The sequence below is a fragment of the Leopardus geoffroyi genome, chromosome A3 (genome assembly GCF_018350155.1).
Source record: "Leopardus geoffroyi isolate Oge1 chromosome A3, O.geoffroyi_Oge1_pat1.0, whole genome shotgun sequence".
NCBI lineage: Eukaryota > Metazoa > Chordata > Mammalia > Carnivora > Felidae > Leopardus > Leopardus geoffroyi.
The window spans coordinates 33,922,984-33,946,861 of record NC_059336.1 but is presented as its reverse complement, the minus strand read 5'-3'; the positions used below and the strand labels follow the sequence as shown (position 1 = coordinate 33,946,861).

The window sequence follows — 23,878 nt, the reverse complement described above, 5'->3', positions numbered from 1 at the left end:
TCTCAGTGAGGAGCCTGACTCCGGGCTCAATCCCACAACCTTGGGATCATGACCTGAGCCGAAATCAAAAGTCAGATCCTCAACCAACTGAGCCACCCGGGTACCCCTCTTCTTACATTATAATCTAATCCATGTTTTTGTATACCATCTTCAAAATGACCTGGAGGAAGTGAAATGAAAGCTATGTTCACACAAAAACATTTACATAAATGTTTACAGCAGCTTTATTTAAAATTGCTTCAAACTGGAAATGTTCCAAATATTTCTTAGCTGGGGAATGGGCAAACAGACTGTGGTACTTCTGTACAGCAGAATACTGTTCATCAACCAAAAGGAACAAATTATAGATGCACATGGCAACATAGATGAATCTCAAATGCACTGTGCTAAGTGAAAGAAGGCAGACTCAAGAGGCTACATACTTTATGATTCCATTTATATGTTCTTGCGAAGTAAAACTATATGGACAGAAAAAATACCGGTGGTTGTGAGAGGGTTGGTGGGAGACAGAGTTTCACTGCTAAGGGAAGTGGGGAAATTTTTAAAGATGGTGAACTGTTCTTGATTGTCTTGGCACTTATACGACTGCATGCATTTGACAAAGCTCCCCAAACTGGACACTCATGTGGGTGAATCCTACATATGTTAACTACACCTCACTAAGAAGGATAGCTTGTGAAATTCATTATTATCTTATTGCTAACACGCTATCTTAACAAGCATTGAAATTGCCCCTTTTCCTTCAATTTTGTTATTTGCTGGGTGGGAAAAATACAAGAATATTTTCTCTTTTTAAACTAAAATGTAATGTCAAAGCCTTGGTTATGATTTTAAAATTCTGAAACTCTTTTTTAAAAATTCTAGATGGAAGCTGTATCCGCGGATGCTCCGGAATGTTGCTGAAATAGACCTGTCGACTTCCGTTTTGGGACAGAGGGTCAGCATGCCAATATGCGTTGGGGCTACTGCCATGCAGTGCATGGCTCACGTGGATGGGGAGCTTGCAACTGTGCGAGGTAGGAAGAAAGTCCTCACTCAAAAGGACAGAAGAGCACTAACACTTAGTGACTCTTTTCTGTGTATGCATCAAGCAAACACTTCCCTAGATATGTTTATACTCACAAAAGCTAAGCTCGTTGACTCTGCCATTAATATACCTGTTTTTGCACCTTCTCCTCCTCTATTTTCTAGCTGTATGACTCTGGGCAAGATACTTGTGCCTCAGTTTTATCAGCTGCAAAATAGGGATAAAAATAGTACCCACCTCCTCAAGTTACTGTCAGGATTAAATGAATTTGCACAAACAAAGCACTTAAAATAGTGCCTTGCACAGAGTGGTGGTTCAATAGCTTTTAGTTATATTATGTGTATTAATACCCATATTTCAGAAAATGGAGGTCTGAGAAATTGACTTGGCTCACCCATGGTCATACAGCAACATAGTGGCAGAGACGGGATTCAACCTCATGGCTACCTTATTTCAAAGCCCTTCCTGCTTCCCCAAACCATGTGAGTCTCACAGGGAAACAGCAAATGCAGTGACCTGGTTGGTTGCATTTTCTGCCATGGCTTTGGACCATGATTCTGTTTTATGAATGGGTTAGATTCCCAATAGAGCATTTCTAACTGCCTTAGGAGAGAGAGATGAGAAATTCAAATATGATGTAAAGAAATTCCTTCTTAGGGCTAATTTATTACCTTTCAGTCCCCTAGCAATCATGAACATTTGAAAAGGTATGTACAGTGATAAATCTACCCACCCCCCCAACTTCAAAACCTCCTATAAAACTCCTATCTGACTTCTTTTGATACTAAGCAGGGCAGGAAATTCAGGCCCAAGGAGCGGGAACTAAATACTGTTTTAAAGCATTTCAGTTCTAAGTATTACCGATCTTATGGATTTACTTCCCTTCTTGAAATGTCTACCATAGAATTCTGCTAGGGACATCAGCATGACAGAGTGAGATTTTGCTGGACAGACTTAGGTTAGAGTCTAGAACTTTTTTTTTTTTTTTTTTTAATTCTAGGACCACACACAGAGAAGTGACCTTAGGACCCAGCCATTTGTCTATGAGAAACCTGAAATATGGGCAGGGAGAAGGAGAAGGGAGGAGGAGAAGAAAACCAGTATCTGTCTATTTACAGTTGGAATAAGAAAGGCCTTTGCTTTCTTATGGCTTTCAAAGGCCATAGACAACAACCATTAAAACAAAAGCCAACAAATCAACACAAAAACCCAGAAACTTCTATGCTGTCAAAGTTCTACAAAAATTGATAAAACAAGTGGCAAACAAAACAAATTGAAATTATGAGGCTGCAAAGCGTTAATGACCTTTCTGTGTGAAAAGCCCCTATACTTGAATAATGAAATAACATCTAACCCCAAATAGATGAAGAGATATAAGTGGAAAAGGACAAATAGGAGATTCATAAATGGACACATAAAAATGGCCAATAAACATATGAAAAGTATTCAATTTCCCCAATTATCAAATGCATATAAATTATAACTATATGTTTTATTTTCTGAATATCAATACCATTTTCAGGTTATACAGTGTGATGCGGTTGTTTTCAAATATTGATAAGAAGAGTGTAAGGTGGAATCATATTTCTAGAAAATTGTTTGACAATTGTTTATCAAAATTTTAAAGTATGAATTCCATGTGATGCTGTAAGTCCTCTTCTAGGCATTGCAATGAAATAATTATGACTTTGAAGAATAACATCTCTGCATGGATTCTCCTGCCTTTGTTATTTTTAATAGGAGAAAAGTTAGAAAAAAGAAAAACCCAAATGTCCCCATATTTGGAGATTGGTTGTAAAACAAAATAGGGTGCATTAAAAATGGAATCAATTTTTTTAGTGATATGAGAGAAAGAGTGTGGTGGTATGGAAAAATGTTGTGGCATGTTTTTTAAAAAGCAGTTACAAACAATAGTCAGAAAGATAAATATATGATTTCACTCATGTGTGGAATTTTAGAAACAAAACAGATGAACAAATATTAAAGAATCCATCCTCAGAGCAGCCCAAAGAATAGTACTATATATTAAGCCCATTTTACACCTGGGAAACTGAGGCATGCAGCAGATGTATAACTTGCCCAGAATCACACAACTCATAAATGGTAGAAACAGGATTCAGACCTAGACAGCCTGGCTGAAGAGTTGTGGCTCCTTACCTCCCTGTACTGCTTTTAACTTCCAGAAAATCCCATAAAATGTCATGAGAAGAAGCCCATTTATCTGTCATTACAATTCCCTAAAAATAACTGATTTATCACATTATGCACATGCATAGCAGGCCCCCCCCTGCCAGGGGAGTGAGATACATGATAAACATTGGGACAGGGTGGAACAGTAAGAACGAAGAGGATGTCGTGACACTGAGGACACAGAGGAACTGGCAATGACATGTTACACACAATGCCCTTGAGAATCTAAGACCCTGGATCAGGTTGCTGTGAGGGCAGTGATCCCTCTAAACTGATATCACAGTTTAGATCTAGATTTGTAGTAGAAATCTCCTGTAAGGATTTTGACATTCCTAAGGTTTTTTTCTATGGTCCAATTACCGTCTATGGATTGATGATTTATTTAATATTTAAATTAACCCTGGGGGTGCCTAGGTAGCTCAGTCTGTTAAATGTCCACCTATGGCTCAGGTCATGATCTCACGGTTGGTAAGTTTGAGCCCAGTGTAGGGCTCTGCGCTGACAGCTCAGAGCCTGGAGCCTGTTTCAGATTCTGTGTCTTCCTCTCTCTCTCTCTGCCCCTCCCCTGCTTGTGCTCTCTCTTTCTCAGAAATATGCAAATAAACTTTAAAAAAGTGTAAAAAATTAAAAATAAAAATGTATCCTTAAATTAACCCTGAAAGACGATGGTGATCCCCCCATAACCAAGAGTACTCCTTGGTTGGTATGTTTGGGTTGTGAGATGGATAGGTTATTGGAAGGAAAGAAAGTATATGTACCTGGAGCAGATGCTGTTGTCGTTCTGGTTATATCCCCTTGTTACTTATCATTTCTATAAGAACTTGCAACTTTTTGCCTGTATTTTCTCTGGCAACAGGAGCTGATGGATGGGTGGGTAGGGGGTTACCTTCCCATTAACGCACCCTTCCTTGACTGCCTTCCCTTCCTTCTTTCACTTTCCTATTCTTCAACTCACCTTGTGATTATTCCCAAATAAAAGACTTGCACTCATATCTTTACCTCATTGTTGGCTCCTGGAAGAATGCAAATCAAGGTGAGGACCATTCAAATCCCCAGGGAATGATCAGGCTTGAATAATTAGAATGGACATCCAGAAAGTTCTCGAAGCTGCCACAGTACCACAATCTTGCCTTCTCAATTGGCTCTCTAGACTTCACAGCACCTTGCTTAAAGGGTCTTTTGGGCTTTCTTTTCACCACTGTGGAGCACATCCCCAGTATAACTGGGCCTGAGAATGGAGCTCTATTTTCTTATACAGCTTTGTGGTTGTAGAGTGACCAATGGAGCTACTCTTTCTTTGTTTTCAAAATGGCAGTGAATATAAGGTTACCAAATAAAATGCAGGGAACCAGTTGCATTTGAATTTCAGATAAACAGCAAGTCATTTGTAACTGGGTCATCTTATATGTTTATTTGCTGTATCTGACAACCTTAGTTGAATAAGAGCTCTTACTTCTAGAGGTCCTTTGAAAATTACCTGAGAATAATGCTAGGAAAAGCTTCCCAAAATGGGGTGCACTTTTTATTTGCCCCTCAGAGTCCCAAAAATGTCTTCCACATATTAAAAAACTTACTTTCAGAAAAGTATACTCCCGGGGTGCCTGGGTGGCTCAGTCAGTTAAGCGTCCAACTCCTGATTTGGGCTCAGGTCATGATCTCAGGATTTTTGAGTTTGAGCCCCACGTCGGACTCTGTGCTGACAGCGTGGAGCCTGGTTGGGATTCTGTCTCCCTCTCTCTCTGTGCCTCCCAAGCTTGCTCTCTCTCTCTCAAAATAAATAAAAATTAAAAAAAAAAAAACTTAAATAAAAGTATACTCCATTTAAACTTTAGTGGGAATGAAAGTTGCTCTTTTTACTTTGCTAAAGATATTTTTAATTTAAGCTTTATGCAGGGACCTCAAAAATGACTTTAAAGGTCAGATTGGTAACATAAATACCCAGAGAGGGATGAAGTTAGGAAAACAACAATGCAGGCTCGATGGTGGAGACTGTAGCAAACCTGAGATTGCAGGTTTCATAGAGGGGGGCAGCCACATTTTAGTGCTAGCTAACTACTGCCCCAAGGGATTGAGGATGTTGGGCTGCCAAATCTCCAAAAACTTTAAGAGAAGCCAAAACCCTTGATTTTTATGTGTAATCTCCTGGTTTTTAAATGTTGGCAAATAAATCAAAAATTCTCTAAAACACTGTTTGGGGCAGTAATGTGTGGGCCAAAGCAAATACTTTTGCGGGCTACAACTGTCCCCTGGGCTGTCAGTCTGGGACATCTGATTTATGTGGAATTCACCACTAACTAGTTTCACTTCTGTAGCAGGCCATTTTCACTCTCTAGGAGGATTACGTTTCCTCACTGATAAAGTCAGCTGCTTAAGCAAGATCAGCGGTTTGCTTATCATGTCCCAAAGAGGTTGGGATTGTTCCCAAGAGTCTTGGGGAAGTGAGGTGTGTCACCAACCACGGAGCTACTTGTGTTGCATGTTGGGGTTCAAAAAGACAGTTAAAAAAAAGAGTTCTGCTGTGAAGGCAAGAATGCAGACAAAATCTCTACAATGAGAAAACTCAAAAACCCAAACCAGAAAATTCCTAACAGGAAGATGATTTTACCATTTTTTTTTCAGGTTAGAAATGAATGGTTCTGTCCTTCTTTAAGATTTCATGAACTAGAGAAGCCATTCAAGGTAGAGAAGTGTCCTTCTGAAATCCCACCCTTATCCTCTACCTCCTTCCTCCTGTGCCAGCCCTGGAGAGTGTAGACGGTGGAGTGAGCATTTATATGTGATTGCTTTTCATTTCTCATAGCTGCATTCTTGGGATAGAGGAAAGCAAGTAGACATATATATTTCCGGCTCTTGCTGAAAACACAAATAGATGTTTAATAAATGCCACAGAAATGAACTGTTGTGAAAAATGATGATAGCCAACATTTATTTGGCAATTCATGCATGCCAGGCAATTTGCATTTATTAACTTATCTATGTCTTACCCATCTTAAAACATGAGTGTAAAACTCTAAAGATGTTCTTTTTTTTAATGTTTATTTATTTATTTTGAGAGAGAGAAAAAGAGCACGAGCAGGGGAGGGGCAGAGAGACAGGGCAGAACCCAAGTAGGCTCCACACCGTCAGCACAGAGACCGATTTGGGACTCAAACTCACCGACCACAAGATCATGACCAGAGCTGAAATCAAGAGTCAGACGCTTAACTGACTGAGCCATCCAGGAGTCCCAAAACTCTAAGGATCTTTTTCCAATTCCTGTGGTTGTGGAAACTGAGGCTTGCAGAGGTTAAATACCTTGTTCAGGGATATTAATCACTTTCTCAATGCTGTGTATAAGATCCTGATCAGTGACTGATATTTCCAAGTATCATTAACTACAGCAAGAAGCCTAAGGCAAACTCTATGTTATAGTCTCAGAATATTAACTGCAATTATGTTTTGCAAATATGTTAATTATGCAAATATTAACTGCATTCTATGTTTTTATAGTTTTATCCCTTTGGTTTTGAGAGGATGGACTAAGCCACCGAATATGAAACTTATTAGGAAATATGAGCCTTGAGCAAAACTCAGGAGCATAAATAAATGGGCTCGAATTTTAAGCAAAAATTAAAACTCCTAAAAATCTTTTAAGATGGAAGGAAACTAACCAAGAAACACTGAGTGGAGAGCAGTTTGTCATGTATTGTGTTATGAATAAGGGATTTATTGCAGTAGATGATTTAGTTAACATTTTAATAATTGACAATTGTTATAATATTTAAGGAGCCATATAAACACCTCTACTCATAAACAGCGCATCCATCTGAAACCCTATTAGATTGGTTTTTGATTTACGTTTTATTCCTCTTATGAGCTTCGGGGATGATTACAGAATCATTTCTACAAATACTTAAAGTAGTGAAGGAAATATCAATGATAAATATAAATGCTAGTGTAATATAAAACAGGTAGTCTCATTAGGTGAAATTTCCATCTTGCAAAAGAAGTAAAACATCTCTGACTTCTCACAGAGCAAATTAACAAAATGCTTACTATGCCACAGAGGCTTTTAGGACATTATCATAGAAATCTCTCTGGTTTTATGCACAGTGGCTGTAATGAAATTTTATTTCAGCCTCCATGGAACTACATTAGCTCCTTTGCTTCATTTAAACATGAGAAATCAAGAGGAAGGAGGAGATTGAGTTACTAATTCATCCCTTTGCTTCTGACTGTTATATGTCCACGCGCCACATGAGGGAGTGCCAGGACCTCAAATAGAGAGAAATTAAAACCACCTAAGGCGTTCTAGGAATGCTCAGCATATTAGCAAATTCTTAGTAAAGTGTCAAAAAAAAAAAAAAAAAAAAAAGAAAGAAAGAAAGAAAAAGAAAAAGAAAAAAAGATTTTAAAAGAAATTCCTGCCCCTGGATGCAATTAGAGGCTACCACACAGGATTTCATAGGCCATAAAACCATTAACTCTAAACACTTTCTTTTTGAGCCTAAAAGGCTAGAACATTCCAAAGTGAAGTTTTGGGACTTGGCTATGACTTGACCACCTATTAAGACGCAGGTGGAAGAGATGGCAGAGTAGCACAAAGAGCCATACAGACCCCAAGGAACTGAATTAGGGCATAGGTGAGAGCTTTAGCTGTTGAATTTTCTGGATTTTCCGAGATTAAGTGATCGATTTTGACATTGAGTGAAAGACCATTCAGCAAGAAAAATTGTCATTTCCTTTGCTCCAGACCCAAATGATATATTTTTGAAAGCTTTATTGATTTATATATTTATAAATATTGTACTAGGTTGTACAACTAGTACACCTAGTGTACTAGTGTACACCTAGTGTACACCTAGTGTTGTACTAGGTGACCGAGCAGATACACATTTCAGCATACCTATGAGGAAAATATCCCATTATTCTTAATTTTACCTAAATACAGGAAAGCATGAGATTTCTTTATGAAGCTTTTTTTTTTCCCCCTGAAGTGAGTGAGTGCCTTTTATGCACCAGATACTGGACTTTACAGCCCCATCATTAATCCTCACAATAGACCTGTGATGTAATTATCATTTATCATTCCCCTCATTTGACAGTGGAGGAGAAGGACACCCTTGACCAAAGTCTAGGGCTGGCCCATGATCAAGATGGGGCTTGAACAGCAATCTGCCCTCTAGAGTCTGATCCAGTTATTTGTCTTAATCCATTAACAAAACTAAGGAGGAATAAGAAGAAAGGACAGTTCACTAAAACTTTGTCCAAATTATATCATTAAACATTTGGAAGAGAATACCTCTTTGCTTCATTGTAGTAAAAATCAACCAATTCTCACCTTTATTTTCAACCTATTTCAGCTCAATTTTATGTTTTGGACATTCTTTTCCCACAATCAAAATTCAGTGGACATGCTCATTCCGCACACACAACTCACACACAACACATAAGCATAGACACACACACACATATACATATATATATATACATTCACACATATTAAAAGATTATGGACCTTTTTTATATATATACATAGGTATACAAAATATATAAAATGTATATATGTGCATAGATATATCAAAATTTTATATCTAAAAATTTTCCAAGAAATGGTAGATTCAGGATTGAAACCACTTTGCAGTAGGACAAACTTCAATCAAAAACAGCTGGTAAAAAATTAGCCTCTCACTACATTAAAGACCAACATCAAGTGGTATGATTTTTAGTCTCTTGCACCAGAATTTAAGCTATCAGGCAGCTTTCTTGAGAGCATGAGATTGCTTCTTCTCAAATTATAAGTGTGCCTGATGACATTAAAGCATGATAATCCAGAAGTCAGAGGCTCATGTGTGTGTTTCAACACCGAGGTTGTTATACTGAGGGAGGTTAATTGAGGTCAAGTGCAGGCTTGATCTGCCTTGAAACCATCATAAAAGGCATCTCACTATGGTGTGGTCTCCATGTGATCTGCCAGTTATATGCCAGGACCTGACAACTTAATAAAATGACAGAATAATAACCTGGGGATCATTACAGTAAAGTTAATGTTTTAGTCTAATGCAGAGTTCTACCCCAGAGACACAGTGGAAGCAAGAAAGGGAGGGCACAGATGTCATTGGGACTAGTTATTTCTTGAAAATCTTTCGATGTAGACAAAAAGAGCTCTCAAAGTTAGTGACAGTGTGATCACTCAAGGTTAAACTGCTTCGGATTTAGACAATGGACCATCTTGAAAGCACTGGAAAGATGAAATCTGGTTTTCTGGCCTTTCTTGGCAGTGTTGAAATTGCTTAAGTTCCCTAAATCATAAATTAAGATTTGTTTGACCACTTCTAAGTATTTCACACATAATTATAGTGGAAGTTTCAAAACATTATTTTTCTAAGTAATCTCAAATTGTAATTTTAGACGTGCAGACAATAAATTTTTACTCCATCTTTAACAACTCTGTAAACGGCAGTTCCTGTGTGAAGAAAGGTGGGCACACCCAGTGGATGTTAGGGTGCACATTTATGCAAACACCTTAGTGTGTCAGACCCTGGGTTTTGAGCCACACAACTGCTTGGTACTTTGTCATTGCATATTTTCCCCATTGCACAATGACTTCCTGTGCAGAGGACAGAATGCGTTTTCTCAACATTTTCAGCACAGCTGTCGTGGTGACTAAGTTTTGCAGGAGCTTTTTAATCAAATGCACCTAAAAATAACTTTAGTCACTTTAATCATGTTATCCTTTTTTCCTTTGAAAACACAATTTTGGAAACATAACTCACCTTTCCCATAAAAGAGAGCTATTTTCAAAGAAATAATTTGGACCCAAAGTAGCACATTGCTTAACCATTCTGCTCTAATCTGGAAATATGATTGACCCACATGAATTAATGTTTCAAATAATAGATGTTTACTGCCATTGGTAACTAATAGTTTACAATTTCTTCTGTGGTGGTGGTGGTGGTGGTAGCTGTGGATGAACATCATCCTCAAATGTATTATAATTCCCCTCCCTGTCAAGCCTAGCATGATAAGCTTTAGTTTTACTTGGTGATTCAGCATCTTATCTATATGTGTAAGATTGTTGGACAATACATTAAACATTTGGAAGCTATTTTATAATTGGTGAACTATCTCATCTTTCAGTAACTTCCCTCTCTCTTATCTTATGCAATTTTATTTTTATTTTGTTGTTAATATTTGTTTCTAACCCCAAATCTAGGAAGGTGGGCAAGTCCTAGATAAGCAAGGTTTTAAGATACGTCTGATGATGGGGCACCTGGTGGTTCAGCTGGTTGAGTATCCACTCTTGATTCTGGCTCAGGTCATGATCCCAGGGTCATGGGATGGAGCCCCTAGTTGGACTTCATGCTGAGCATGGAGCCTGCTTAAGATTCTCTCTCTCTCTCCCCCTCCCTCCCCCTGCACCTCTCCTCTGCTTGAGTGCTCTCCCTCACGCGCTCTCTCTCTCTCTCGGTATATGTGTATATATACACACACACACACACATATATATATATATATGTATATATATACGTATATATATGTATATATACATATATATGTGTGTATATATGTATATATATACATATATATGTGTGTGTATATATGTATATATATGAGTCTCTTGGCACATTATGTATATATATATGTATATATTATGTATATATTATGTATATATATGAATCTCTTGGCACATTTAACCATTACCATATATATATATGGTGTGTGTGTATATATATATATATATATATGGTGTATATGGTATATGGTATATGATATATATGGTATACATATGGTATATATATATATGGTATATATATGGTGTGTATATATGTGTGTGTGTGTGTGTATATATATATATATATATATATATATATATATATAGTAATGGTTAAATATGCCAAGAGGCTGTTAGTATAATGCAATTTATTCCTTGACTTTAAAACTAGTAAGGGATGAATGCATAAGAAATAAGAAAATGTGGCAGATTTACCTGTGCCCTCCTCAAAGGGACAACAATGCAGAAGACAGACAGATTCATTGGCAAGATGTTTCTGGCAACTGGCAAGCTGGGAGCCAGACACTACCCACCCTACCACCACTGGTCAGTTTGTTGTAAGTCCTAGCTTTACTTATGCCATCAGTTATATCCAACTAACTTGAATGAGTCCTTGAGAAAGAAAATATCCACCTCATTGTTCTAAAAGTATAGTCCACAAAACAAAAGCATTAGCATCACTCAGGAGCTTGTTAGAAATGTTAGATTTCACATCCCACGCCAGAACTACTAAACCAGAATCTGAATTTTATCAACATCATCACATGATTTCTATGTATATCTGAGCTTGAGAAGCACCGGACAGAGCCTAGAATGAAAGTCTTTGGTGGCTCCCAGCCAATGATGTAGTTTAAATCTCAAAGATGAAACAGTGTTGGATGTAGCATGAATATCATTCCCACCTGAAGACCCTATAAGATCTTCTGAAAGCCTGTTGATATCAGGGTGACTCGAAACCAAGGAGAGGAATGTGTACAAAGTGGTTTTTGATTAAAGAATTTGGACAGGTAGGCTTAGTGTCCCCTAAAATTTAAGTCCACAGTAGGCTTCCTGTCTTTTCTCCTCTACATCCAGATTTCCTAGATAGGAAATGAACATTTTTATTAAGGCTTGCTTGACAGAAAGCAAAACACTGCCAAGATGTACAAGCGCAATTGCATTTCTTAGCCATACAGGGGATTCTGCCAGTTCATGCCACTTTGCAAAGCTACTTACTTGTTCTAGCCCAATTAAATCACTGTACATTGGAGCTTAGGGTTTGTATCAACTCAGAAGTGGTTGCATTGATATCTAAGATGAGTTGATGTAAATAAACCTCAGTGGTTGATTATAGGTTCCATAGTGTAGGAAATTGAGTTAGATCTACTGAATGGCAGTTTGGGGAGGCAGAACTACATTTGACTAAGGTCAAACCTTATACCAGATTATTGAAGACCCTTGTAGCATTTCCCCAGACTAGGGCATGTGATTTCACTCTAATAAGAAATTTGTTGTGGGTGGGTTCTAGGATAACTTTTATTCTGTTAACCAGAACGCACAAATGTTTTTCACTGGCCCATAGCCAGTGTGGGAGGGACGGGATTGTGGGTGATAGTAAACAATGATATTAAATGCATTTATTTCCATATTATTATACTTATGGTTTTATTGCAAATAAAGCAAAGAAAAAAAATATAGTGAGAATTTCTTCCAGGTATTGCTGTTGTTGTCTTACTAAGGAAATGCTGACAGCCTCTCAGATCTACTCTGCAGACTCTCCTCAGAAATCTGTAGACAGATAAGGGATAGAGGTGGGGAGTGGGGAAAGGCATGTTTTTGTTGCACCTCTTGTATTATTTTCTGGTTTCTTGTCCCTGGCTTTTCAAAGGAATGTATACCCTGGGAATGTAGGAATTATCTGCTTTGATATTCTCTTCTTATATCAGCCCTATCATGGAGTTCCTTGGCCTGGAAAAGATTCCTCTCTCCTTTGAGAGCTTTCTTGTTTAAGGGAGTGAGAATTTGACACTCTCTTTGCAAAGAGGAATGGGTGTCTTGATCATCAAAACCAATGCTGGGAAAAGCTGAGTGTAGAGAAGATGATGAGTAATGATAAGAAATCCAGGTCCTTGTCAAAATTCTGAGTTTATAAGGCTACCTAGGACTTCTTTTCCCATGTAGTGTTAGGCATTCTCTCACTTAACCCTTTAAAATTGCATGGCTTCAGAGTTTACACAGAAAATGTTCACAAACCTTGCCTCAGTGTTGACTGTCTAGCAGTGTTATGAAGAGGACAAGATAGCAGCTGTGGTTACAGATATTTTGCAGATGAAGTGTGCCTCATGGATGGCCAGCCTGGGACAGTAGCCCAGGCTTTCTGACTCTCGATCCATTATAGCTTGTTGTTTTTTCAAGAAATACATATTATTACCTAGGTCATTTCCAGGGCTTTATCTTCAATGCTTTATAATTTTTTAAATGTTTATTTTGAGAGAGAGAGAGAGAGAGAAAGAGAGAGACAGAGCATGAGTGGGGAAGAGGCAGAGAGAGAGAGAGACAGAGACAGAGACAAAGAGACAGCTCCAGGTTCCATGCTGTCAGCACAGAGCCTGACATGGGGCTCGAACCCACAAACTGGGGGATCATGACCTGATCTATAGTTGGACACTTAACCGACTGAGCTACTCAAGTGCCCCGATCTTTGATGCTTTAATGTCTACAACCTTACTAATGTCTCTTTTAGTGATATGTGTGTGTGTATCTCATATGCATTTTTTAAAAATTTTTTTAATGTTTATTTATTTTTGAGACAGAGAGAGACAGAGCATGAACGGGGGAGGGTCAGAAAGAGGGAGACACAGAATCTGAAACAGGCACCAGGCTCTGAGCTGTCAGCACAAAGCCCGATGCGGGGCTCGAACTCACAGACTGCGAGATCATGACCTGAGCCGAAGTTGGCCGCTTAACAGACTGAGCCACCCAGGCGCCCCTCATATGCATTTTTTATAACAATGGCATAATGTATTAGTGCTGTCTCTAAATAAAGAAGAGGAAAAAATTAAAATACGAATACATCTAGAGCATTAAAGGTTTAGGTTTTTATTCTTGAAAATATATCTTAGGGATGATAAAAGAGGGAGTGAGTGAAAGTAAGGAAACAGTCGTGGGATGTCATATGGGATCAGTGTTTACTTGATTGTGTATCCTCCTGGATATTGTATCTCTAGGATATGCTGGCTATAATGAAAGCCAAGATTTTTAGACTTGGATCAACATTAGGGACTTTCATCTTGGGCAAGGGCCAGGCCTTGTCTTTACTACCTCAGATGTGATCTCCATTTTGCTAGGAGTTATGAAAATGCAACATGCGCTGGAGTCTTCTGTTGCTACACCACAAGCTGGACACACAGCTCCATGCAAGTGAACCACTGTCCCTTGCAAAATGAAATCTAACAGTTGCTGCTTTTGAGAGCAGGTCAGAGTTTCACTGCAGAAAATTAATATGGAGTGAAAACGGGCTTCAAAAACATTTATGCACTGGACTAGGATAACTCTAATTAGAATTTTATAACAAAGTCTGACTATGCCAAGTGATTTATAAAATTAAAAAGCTTATAGTCTTTGTCCCCAAAGAGCAATGTGGGCTAGAAGGGTATTTTCTTTATTTATCAGGCAAAAATGACATTTGAAACATTTAGCAACCAGTACAACGAAAGACTTTAACCAATTAGAAGAGATGCTCAGATGCTGGTTTCTAGTGCTCTAACAGTATTCTGGATGCCCAGCAGCCCTGCCAGACATTAACATTTGAATTTCTGGATTGTAGTGGTGGGGGTCCAGGGATTCCTTGAGGAGAGAAGAGAATGATGCCACATTGAAGGGACTCAAGAAGGAGGGTCATTTCCTTCAGAGCCATGGTTATTTGCCACTTAAAATGGAAGTGTTTCAATATTTTAACAGGCAGAGTTGTGATTGTCTCTCTGAATGGTTCTTGCAAAATCCCAGGGTGCTCTATCTCATTCAACATAAAACTGTGTTGAAAACCATAGATGTAATTCATCCATAATTGTCTTTTTTTTATCACAGCATATGATCACAGGTGAATGGGGATCATAGTGGGCAGTAATATATGTTCCAAGGAGCATGAAGCCTTCTAAGTTTTGCTCCTGTTCTCTCCTGGGAGTAATATATAGTCTCAACTCGTAGTATGTCAGCACAAGCTCTGAAATTCTCTCTGCATCCAGCATTTTCTCCTGAAGTAAAATCACCAAATATTTATTAAATGCCTACAGCTGGAAACATTGGTAACTTAGAAGTTTAAAGGTTCCTGATTCTCAAAATTTCAGCCCCATATGATTTAATCATTGAAAAATAAACATTGAGCACCAATAGCTTCAGGAACCATTAGTATCAAAGCAGTAGACTCAGGAAATAGATGGCATGAACTAGCCTTGCTTTTCTCTGGACATACCCACCCAAGGGGACTAGACAAAAGGTTTGTGAAGGTCAACACCTCTTGCAAGTTTGATAGCTTAATGATTTTAATGGTCTTTGTGGAGTGTCTGTAGATATTTCTTATGAATTCAAGATCTTTTTGAGGATTCTTGATCTTTATTGACAGAGGAGCCGCTCACCGACATGATGCCTTTGTATACACTACAAAAAGGTGTCCTATCATTTGATGGTCCTCTTAGCTGAACTCCTTTGTGTAGCTACACTCTGTACTGCAGTATGTGGCAGGCCCTACACCCTGGTTTCCATTTCCATGCCTTCCCAGAGCTGTTGGCAAGGTAGCATCCTTCAGGGATATGGCAAACCTACTCCCTTTGGGGATGATGGCTCTGAAGGATTGGGAGAACACATTTATCTATGCTTGATACCAGAGAGTCTTTTGGGCATCTAAGAATTCTATCTAGAAAGATCATTGCCCTGCAGAAGTAGTCAGACATGCTGGGTCCTCATCCCACTCAGCTCTCCATTTCTGTGCGACCTTAGAGCACATCCTCTTCAGGGCATATTTTCTCTGTGATAAATTGATGGTTAGGGGATTCTGACCCAGTCAGCATTTCCTGGTGTTCCTTCCAAACAGCAGTAGATGACCTGGAGCTATTTTCCATATTTATAAATCTTAATGAAAATCAGACAATGGTCTAGATGTGCATATGTGTTATTACTTAATAAGATGTGGGTTGTGACAATATTTTGCAAGTCATGAGCCTCTTGAGAGCAATTCTCAAGGCACACTTGGAGGGAACAAATTAGCTGCCCACAGACAAGATAATCTCCAGTTTAGGTCTTCTTTATCTGAACTCTCACCTGAACCACAGGAACGCAGCACCTACCATAGGAAAAGTAACATTTGTCCAGAACAAAATCCATTTTATTACCGTGTGAACTTAGAATTTTACTACCAAATGATAATGCTACTACTTAAATTTCAAAGTGTGGTACAGGGGACTGGCAGCATCAGCACCTTTGGGAACTGGTTGGAAAGGCAAATTCTCAAGCCCCATCTCAGACCTACTGAACTAGAGATTCTGGGGGAATGTTTGCACACTATGTTTTCACAAACACTGAAGGGAGATTTGAAAATGCACGGAAGCATTTTAGCTTCTCAAAGTCATATCTTAAATAGCACATCACTTGATCTCAACATCACCCAAGGAGTGTCACTTGGACAACTACTTTTACTGCCATTTGATATATGTCAGGCACACAGATAAGTTGAATGACCCAGGGTCATATGATTAGTTTTCATATGGTTAGAGACATATTGTCTCTTGCCATGTTTGGTATTTGGCATACAAACATTGTATCAGTTTCTCCTCCACTAAAGATGACCCAATTCTACTGCCTTTTACCCTTTTTTTGGTGAAAAGCTTATCCCCCATGTTCTTCCCAGTTCTCTAAGACTATTGGTTAGGTGACTCTATCTAATTTATTACTTATTTTTCACTTTCACTGTGCTCATTTCTTGATATCTTGCTCAAAAGGTTGTGAGGGAGCTGCTATGTACTTGGGATGTCTAGCATACATATTTTATAATATTCAAAAGTACAACATAAACGGGAGAATGCACCCTTAACAAAATGTTTGAAGATAAAAGTTAAAAAGTTAAAAACGAAGAAAAAAATTAAACTCTCCAACCTCTCATTAACAATTAGTTTGTTTAGGTTTATAAACCAATAATCACACTGGTACAAATGTGGAATTATATGTGTCATTTTGTAGACTTTTCAAAAATATATCTTGAAATTCTTTCTGTATCCACAAATAATATTATTCTTTTATAACTGTAATAGAAACAGAATATGTACATAGAAAGAGAGGCAAAGGTAGGGGGATTTATTTGTGGACCCTGGCAAGTCTAAAACCTAAAGGGTAAGCTGTCAGGTTGGAGAGCTAGAGAAGAGTTCATGTTGCAGTTTGGGTGTGAAGGCAGTCTGCTAACAGAATCCTCAGGGAAAGCCTTCAATTGATTGGATGATCCCTATTCACCTTATGGAGAGTAATCTACCTTACTTAAAATCTACCTATTTGAACGTTAGTCTCCTTAAAACATACCTTCACAGCAACAACCAGATGTATTTGAGCAAATTCTGGAAACCATCACTTAGCCAAGTTGACACACAAAATTAAACACCACAAACATATTGCCTTTAATGGGTGTGTACCTTTCATTTTATATATGTACTGCAGTGTATCCAATCCCCTAAGGTTGGAGATTCAGGTTGTTCCAAATTTTTTCATCCCTACCCATAGTACATCTTTGGCTATTTGACTCATTTTTCTCTTCAAGATCAATTCGGAGTGTAGAAAGGAAAGCATATTTCTAATTATTTAAAGAATTGACTTCTTATTGCCAAATTGCTCTTGTAGATGTTTCCACCCCCTTGAGCCACAGCCTGAAGGCTTTGGAGTGAGGAAGAATGCTGGGCTTGCCTTTATCTTCTTTCTTCCTCAGCCTGCAGGTCACTGGGAACGGGGATGATGCTGAGTTCCTGGTCCACTTCCTCAATTGAAGAAGTGGCAGAGGCCAGTCCCGAGGCACTCCGCTGGCTGCAACTGTACATCTACAAGGACCGTGAGGTCACCAAACAGCTAGTGCAGCGGGCAGAACAAAGGGGCTACAAGGCCATATTTCTGACAGTGGACACTCCTTACCTCGGGAACCGCTTTGACGATGTGCGTAATAGGTTCAAGCTGCCACCTCAACTCAGGTAACCATGGGTCTCTGATCACCTCGGCTCCTGAACTGATCTTCTAATTCTCTTCATTTTTCTCATGTACCAGCTCCAAAGGTTTTTTCCCATGTCTATTAAGATAAAAAGAAAGCTTTTTCCCGTGTCTATTAAGACTAAATAGCTAAAAGAATGGAGACAAAAGAAACCGCATGTTTGATTCCCTATCTCCTACTCTATTCAGCAATGTTCCTCTTTCATTGTGGTTCATCAATGGGTCAAGATTCATTCATTCATTCACTCACTCACTCATCTAGGCAAAACCAATTTATCTAGTAATCTAAAATTAAACTGTGGTGGTTTTATCAGGTCATTTAGCCTGTCTGTTAGCAAGGAATTGTCCTTTTCCCTGTAATATTTTAAGACTAGATTTATATTGTGGCAAAGCTAGGAACTCCTGGAGTTTATTGAGAAAGAACCCTCATCTCTTTAACCTGGAGGCCTTTTTTCCCCTTTGTTTTTTCCTTACCCTAGTTCCCGCCAAAATCTGCTCTTAGGTTTTTCATATCAATATGTGACTGATAGCTTTTACGGATAAAGCTATCTGAAAAGGAATCAAAATATTCATTTTAATGGAGGACATTTTGATGATGGGATTTCAAGGCATCCATCCATCAGAGTATGTGAAAAGATAAAGGATTCCTTCCTAGGATCCTAGACCTCATTTTACAATGGGCCATTGCTTACTCTGTCTGTATATGAAGTGAACACTTCTAAAAAATCCAAATCCAAAAGATTCTAAATCAAATCAGCATTCCATATAAGGACAAGAAGATTGTTAAAAGGTAGGAATTCCATATATGGTATAGAGTAACATGTATCTCAACCACCACGTAAGTCCATGTATAGTCTTATCTGAGTGTCACAGAACTATTATGTAGCTCTGCTGTGTCTGTATCTATTTGAGTATAAACTACCATGCATAAAATTTTGCCATCATTGAACGATATGTAAATTAACTGTGTGGTGCTATCTCTGTGATACTTCTAGGCAGATTTAGGATATTGTTTGTGTATGTGGTACCTTCAATAACCCAATGACAGAAAGAGAAAGTACTCTCCTTGACAGAGCTGTCAATAAACCTGTTCCGTGTATCCCAGACACTGGGTTACCCAAACACTCTGTCTTTCTAAGAGAACAGAAACAAAAACAAAAGTCCTGACATATTCCCACTTCTTGCCAAATCCATCAGAAGTAGATGGCTTCAAATTTCCCTAATATGAAATCTGTATTCACCTTACTTCTCTATTTTGATTACCTTATTTATTAGACTTTCTAAAATAATTAGTTTCCCGCTATTCAGGCTTCTGACAGGAAACATTCTACGTTATTTTCCCTTTGGCCATTTGAAAGAGAATTTGGTATTCCTTTTTCTCCTCCTCTCACAACGACTACTACTGACAACAACAATAATAAATAATACATTAGGGTGTTATACACCCTACTGTATACACTTGTTAATTAATTCTGGCTGATATCGCTTGCTTCTTAGGTGCCAGGGCCACTCTGTCAGGAGCAGGAGGGTTGATTTGCTTTCTCCCCCTTGTCCTTTGCTCCTGGGCTCCTGCCCAGATGACTAGAAGGACCAAGAGACAAAGGCCCTTTTCAGCTGTCCATGTGCTCGGGAGTGGCCACGACTCCCCAGCTTGTCACATCTCCCATCTGAAGATGATCAAATAATGAGCAACACATCCAGGTTACAGGGAACACAGGAAACACCCCACAGCCTGGTGCCCCGGACCCCTGGAGTGCACACTGGCCTTGTTTGTTCTCCTGGGCTTCGGGGCAGGCCAGCGCTCTCTGGTCCGCTCCTCAGCAGCTCACATTCAGCAGTCGAAGGCAGAGCACACTAATGGGAGGCCCAGGCTTCCGCCTGAGGCCACATACAACCAAAAAGCTCATCTGTTACAGCCTGATATGAAATCAGGTTTTTTTCCGCAACTGACCTGACTCATAGAAGGTGAAGCCGGGCTTTTCAGAAGTGAGGTTTGGCAGGCGGGGGAGGCAGGAAATCCAGAGAAGAATGAGTCTGTAAAGCAGTGGCTCCTTCCAGCCCTAGCTACTTCCTCTGCTGGGGAGGAGAGGGGGAAGGGTAAACAGGGTGGGGGAGGATCCCGACTCTTGGCATCTGAGACCAGCCAGAGTTCAGGAGTTTGGTAGTCTCTGCTTGGTCTATATGCAAAACACATGTATGTGTGTATTATGAATGGCATGGAGCTTCCTGAAACTGAGGGAGAATAAGGGGAAGTCTCATCTGCTCTTGGAAGAAACAAAGAATGGGGCCAGTTCACTAGATTGATTGCTCAGGCTTTGAGGCAGGGGCCTTTTCCTCTCTCTACCCCCTGGAGATGGTTCATTTACCCTGAGTAAAGACTTGGTTCTTTAGTGCAGCACCAAGGCAGTTGAAAGAAAAGAAAAGAAATTTCCAGCCATTGACTAAGATCAAGGTAAATCATGACACCTATTCTTTTGGTGATTTGATTATAGCCCTATAGCCCTAAAAGGACTTATTAATCACACCAGCCAGAACATATCACAGGGAAGAAGATCAGATTGCCATTATCTTCCCAGGTCTGTCATGATAAAAGTGGCCTGCAGGGCTTCCCAGGAGCAGGACCCCGTTATCTCTTTTCCCTTATCACCTGGCACCCTCACCTCCATTCACTCTTCTGAGCTGTATGGGCTTGCCTACTGTTCTTTCAACATGCCAGGCTTGCTGGTTGGTGCCTTACAGCCTCAGAAATGACTCCTCTCTCCACCTTATATGTCTTTCCTCAAATCCATGCACAACTAACTTCCTCACTTCTTTTACACTTTGACATCAAGGATGGATCTACATGTCTTTCTAGTGGAAAACCCAAATAAAAACAAACAGTAGAAATCAGAATGGAGATACAGTACGTTTGGGAATCCTGGGTGGGGTTAAGGGGAGAGAAAGATTTGCAAAGGAGAACTTGATACAGGGCCAACAGCCTCTAAATTCTTTGGTTAGGAAAATATTCAAAATGTAACTGTGTTAAACAAAATAATAACCTCCCAAAGACATTCATGTCCTAATCCCTGGAACCTGTGAATATGTTAAGTTACATGGAAAAATGGATTTTGAGCTTGTGATTAAGTTAAGGACCTTGAGATGGGAAGATTATCCTAGATTATTCCAGTAGGCTTAATGTAATTAAAAGTGTCCTTAGGGAAGCAGGAGTGTCAAAAGTCAGAGGAGATATGATGATAAAAGCAGAAATTGGAAGGGTATCATCAGAAGTCAGGGCATGTAGGTGTTTACAAGCTGGAAAAGGAAAGGAAAAGATTTTTCTCTAGGGCCTCTGGAAGGAAAACAGCCTTATCAACACCTTGAGTTTAGTCCAGTGAGATACATTTTGGACTTCTGACCTCCATAAATGTAGTATAATAAGTCTGTGTTATTTTAAAATCCTCATCTGTGTCATTTTAAAGGTTTGCAGTCATTTGCTATAGCGGCAACAGGAAACAAATACAATAACAATGCTCTGCTGATTTCCTCTACCAGGTACCTTCTCAGCGAGGCCAAGTCTGATTATGATATCTAAACTTTCAGTTAAACCTCTACCAGCTCACATCCCTCTTATTCTGCTTTACCTTTTTTTTTAAATTTTACATAGCTCTTATGTTCTAACATACTCCATAAATTACTTATCAATTACGTTTGTTGTTTGTTTTCTGTCTCCCCTTGCTAGAATGTCAACCCTACGTGGCCAGGTATTTTTGGTTGTCTTACTTACTGGTATCTCCTAAACATCTAAAACATATAGCAGGTGCTCAGTAAGTAATGTTGAATCCATCAATGAAAATGTACTAGATTACATGAGATTTACCCAATGAAACATGACTACTAAGACATTGAACAAGAATTTGAGCTCAAACTTAAAATCCATGCCCTGAACATTTCTTCTAACTGCCCAGAACAATGAGGAAGAAATTAGCAGGGTTATGTTCTCAATATAAATGTTTTCCTAACCAGCATTAAAAGCTAGTGGCCTATGCACAAATTTCTATATGTATTATGAATCTCTCTCCCTTTCACATTGTGTAGATATCACGGGCTCTACTGGTTATTGTTTTATATTTTGTTTCCCACCATGGAGACACAAAGCTTTGTCTTTAATGTCACACCATCAGTACTTACAGTAAATAATATTCTCAGGCATTCAAGGCACAATGAGTTTCTTACAAAGCCAGTTCTTTCCTTTGCTTTTGGGTCATTTAAACAGGGTGGGATTTGGAGAATTAAGTCCCAAGTAATTGTGTTATTACTTTGACGTTGCTCCTCTCCTTCCTTGAGAAATGGAACACTTTGGTTATCAGCAGCCACTTTACGTGTTTCTTGTGTATATGTCATAATTCAAATAAAAATAGTATTCACGGAGGTTTCCTTCAGAAGCACTGGTAAAACACTCCATCGTGGGTCTCTGTCAAGATATCTGAAAACTTTTTCTTGGCTTCTGGCTTTGAACAACGTTTTAGAGTAACAACAAGGCTTCATTGTGCACTGAAATTTCTGTAAGGCAACATTCATTCAAGTGTTGATCTGCATTTCACCATCCAAGAATAACAACAGTTATTTATATAATTTTATCCATGTTTCTGTTTTTTCCTATCCATTTCACCCTTCCACCCTGCCTCTGCTGAAACACTGTAGCTTGTTTGGGATGGGGGTGGGGTGCTATGCAGAGTATATATACATACAGATGTTTTTCTTCTTTTCCCCCCTGGTCTTGCTGTGGAACAGACAGACCTAACCTTTTTCTTATTAACAATATTATTTAAAAGTTTGGAATTTAATATCACTTAATACCATTTCTAGGTAATATTCTGGAATAGGTCTTCATAATAAGGGTATGTTTATAGACCAAAAGCTTAGCTTAATTCAAATGAAGATGAGCACAGAATACCAAAGGCTGTGATAAAATGTACAACCCTAAATGGTTTGATAAAAAGAAATGCCTAGCTAGGTATTTCAGCTAAAATCCAAACCAAATCTCAACAAATAGATGGATACCAGTAAGACTCTCATGAAGTTGAAATTTTCTATGATCCTTAATGGTCAACTGAGTCAATGGTCTATAGGACAAGCTGTTCAATCCTTATTGAGAAAATGTTGCCAATGGCTTGAATAGAGTTAGGTGGGATATGAATGTTCATGTCCTTATGAGAATGTATGCCACTCGAGCCACACAAGGAGCTATTTTAGCTGAAAGTGTACTAAAAACATTAAGCCTAGTTTATATTAAAAGAAGTATTATGATTCTTTTGAAAAAATTAAAAATAGTGTGCCTATGTACTTTTAGGTTTATATAAAAATTGTTAGAGTCATTGCTCCAAAATCCTTTATATGTTCAATGGCAGAACTAGCAGAAAGAAAGAAAGTGTTATGACTAAGCCAGAGAATAACATACAGCTGTATTTTATCCAAATTGGAGATTGACTAGCAAGATAATTTATAATGTGCAGAAAAGCAAGGTGAATCCAGGTCACTGTCATCATTCAAAGATACCCTTTCGGAGAGATGAAGTTTGCAATTGGATTTGGGTCTGTAGGCAGCTAAGTCACAGGGGGTGATGCCATTGTATATCCAGATGGTCATCTACCCAGTTAGTGATCAAAGGTACAGGCAGAAAAAAACTTTGTCTCTGGTTTAGGGAACTGCCAAACTGTAGTCAGGATATCAGGATATTAAGCCAAGAGAAAAGACTTCAGGTATAGAATGAGCCAGTAGCAGAGTCTTACAAGTATGTCAGAGAAATCCTGGTCTAAATTGGTTCAATAAAATTAGACACAGGGAGAGGCAGCAACTCAGTGAGGTTGTGTGTCAATTTGGGTTCCCCTAGGAGGAGACTGTGAGCCAGTGATTTAAATGCAAATAGTTTCTTT

At 38.9% G+C, this 23,878-nt stretch overlaps 1 protein-coding gene across 1 annotated transcript in view; it reads left to right on the top strand.

The window, feature by feature from the left end:
* HAO1 (hydroxyacid oxidase 1) overlaps positions 1–23,878 on the top strand; it is a 46,200-nt gene that overhangs the window by 5,721 nt on the left and 16,601 nt on the right. The window contains exons 2-3 of the mRNA XM_045445278.1: positions 865–1,016; positions 17,695–17,950. Of these exons, the coding sequence (XP_045301234.1) occupies positions 865–1,016; positions 17,695–17,950 (408 nt within the window). The remainder of the gene's footprint in view (positions 1–864; positions 1,017–17,694; positions 17,951–23,878) is intronic.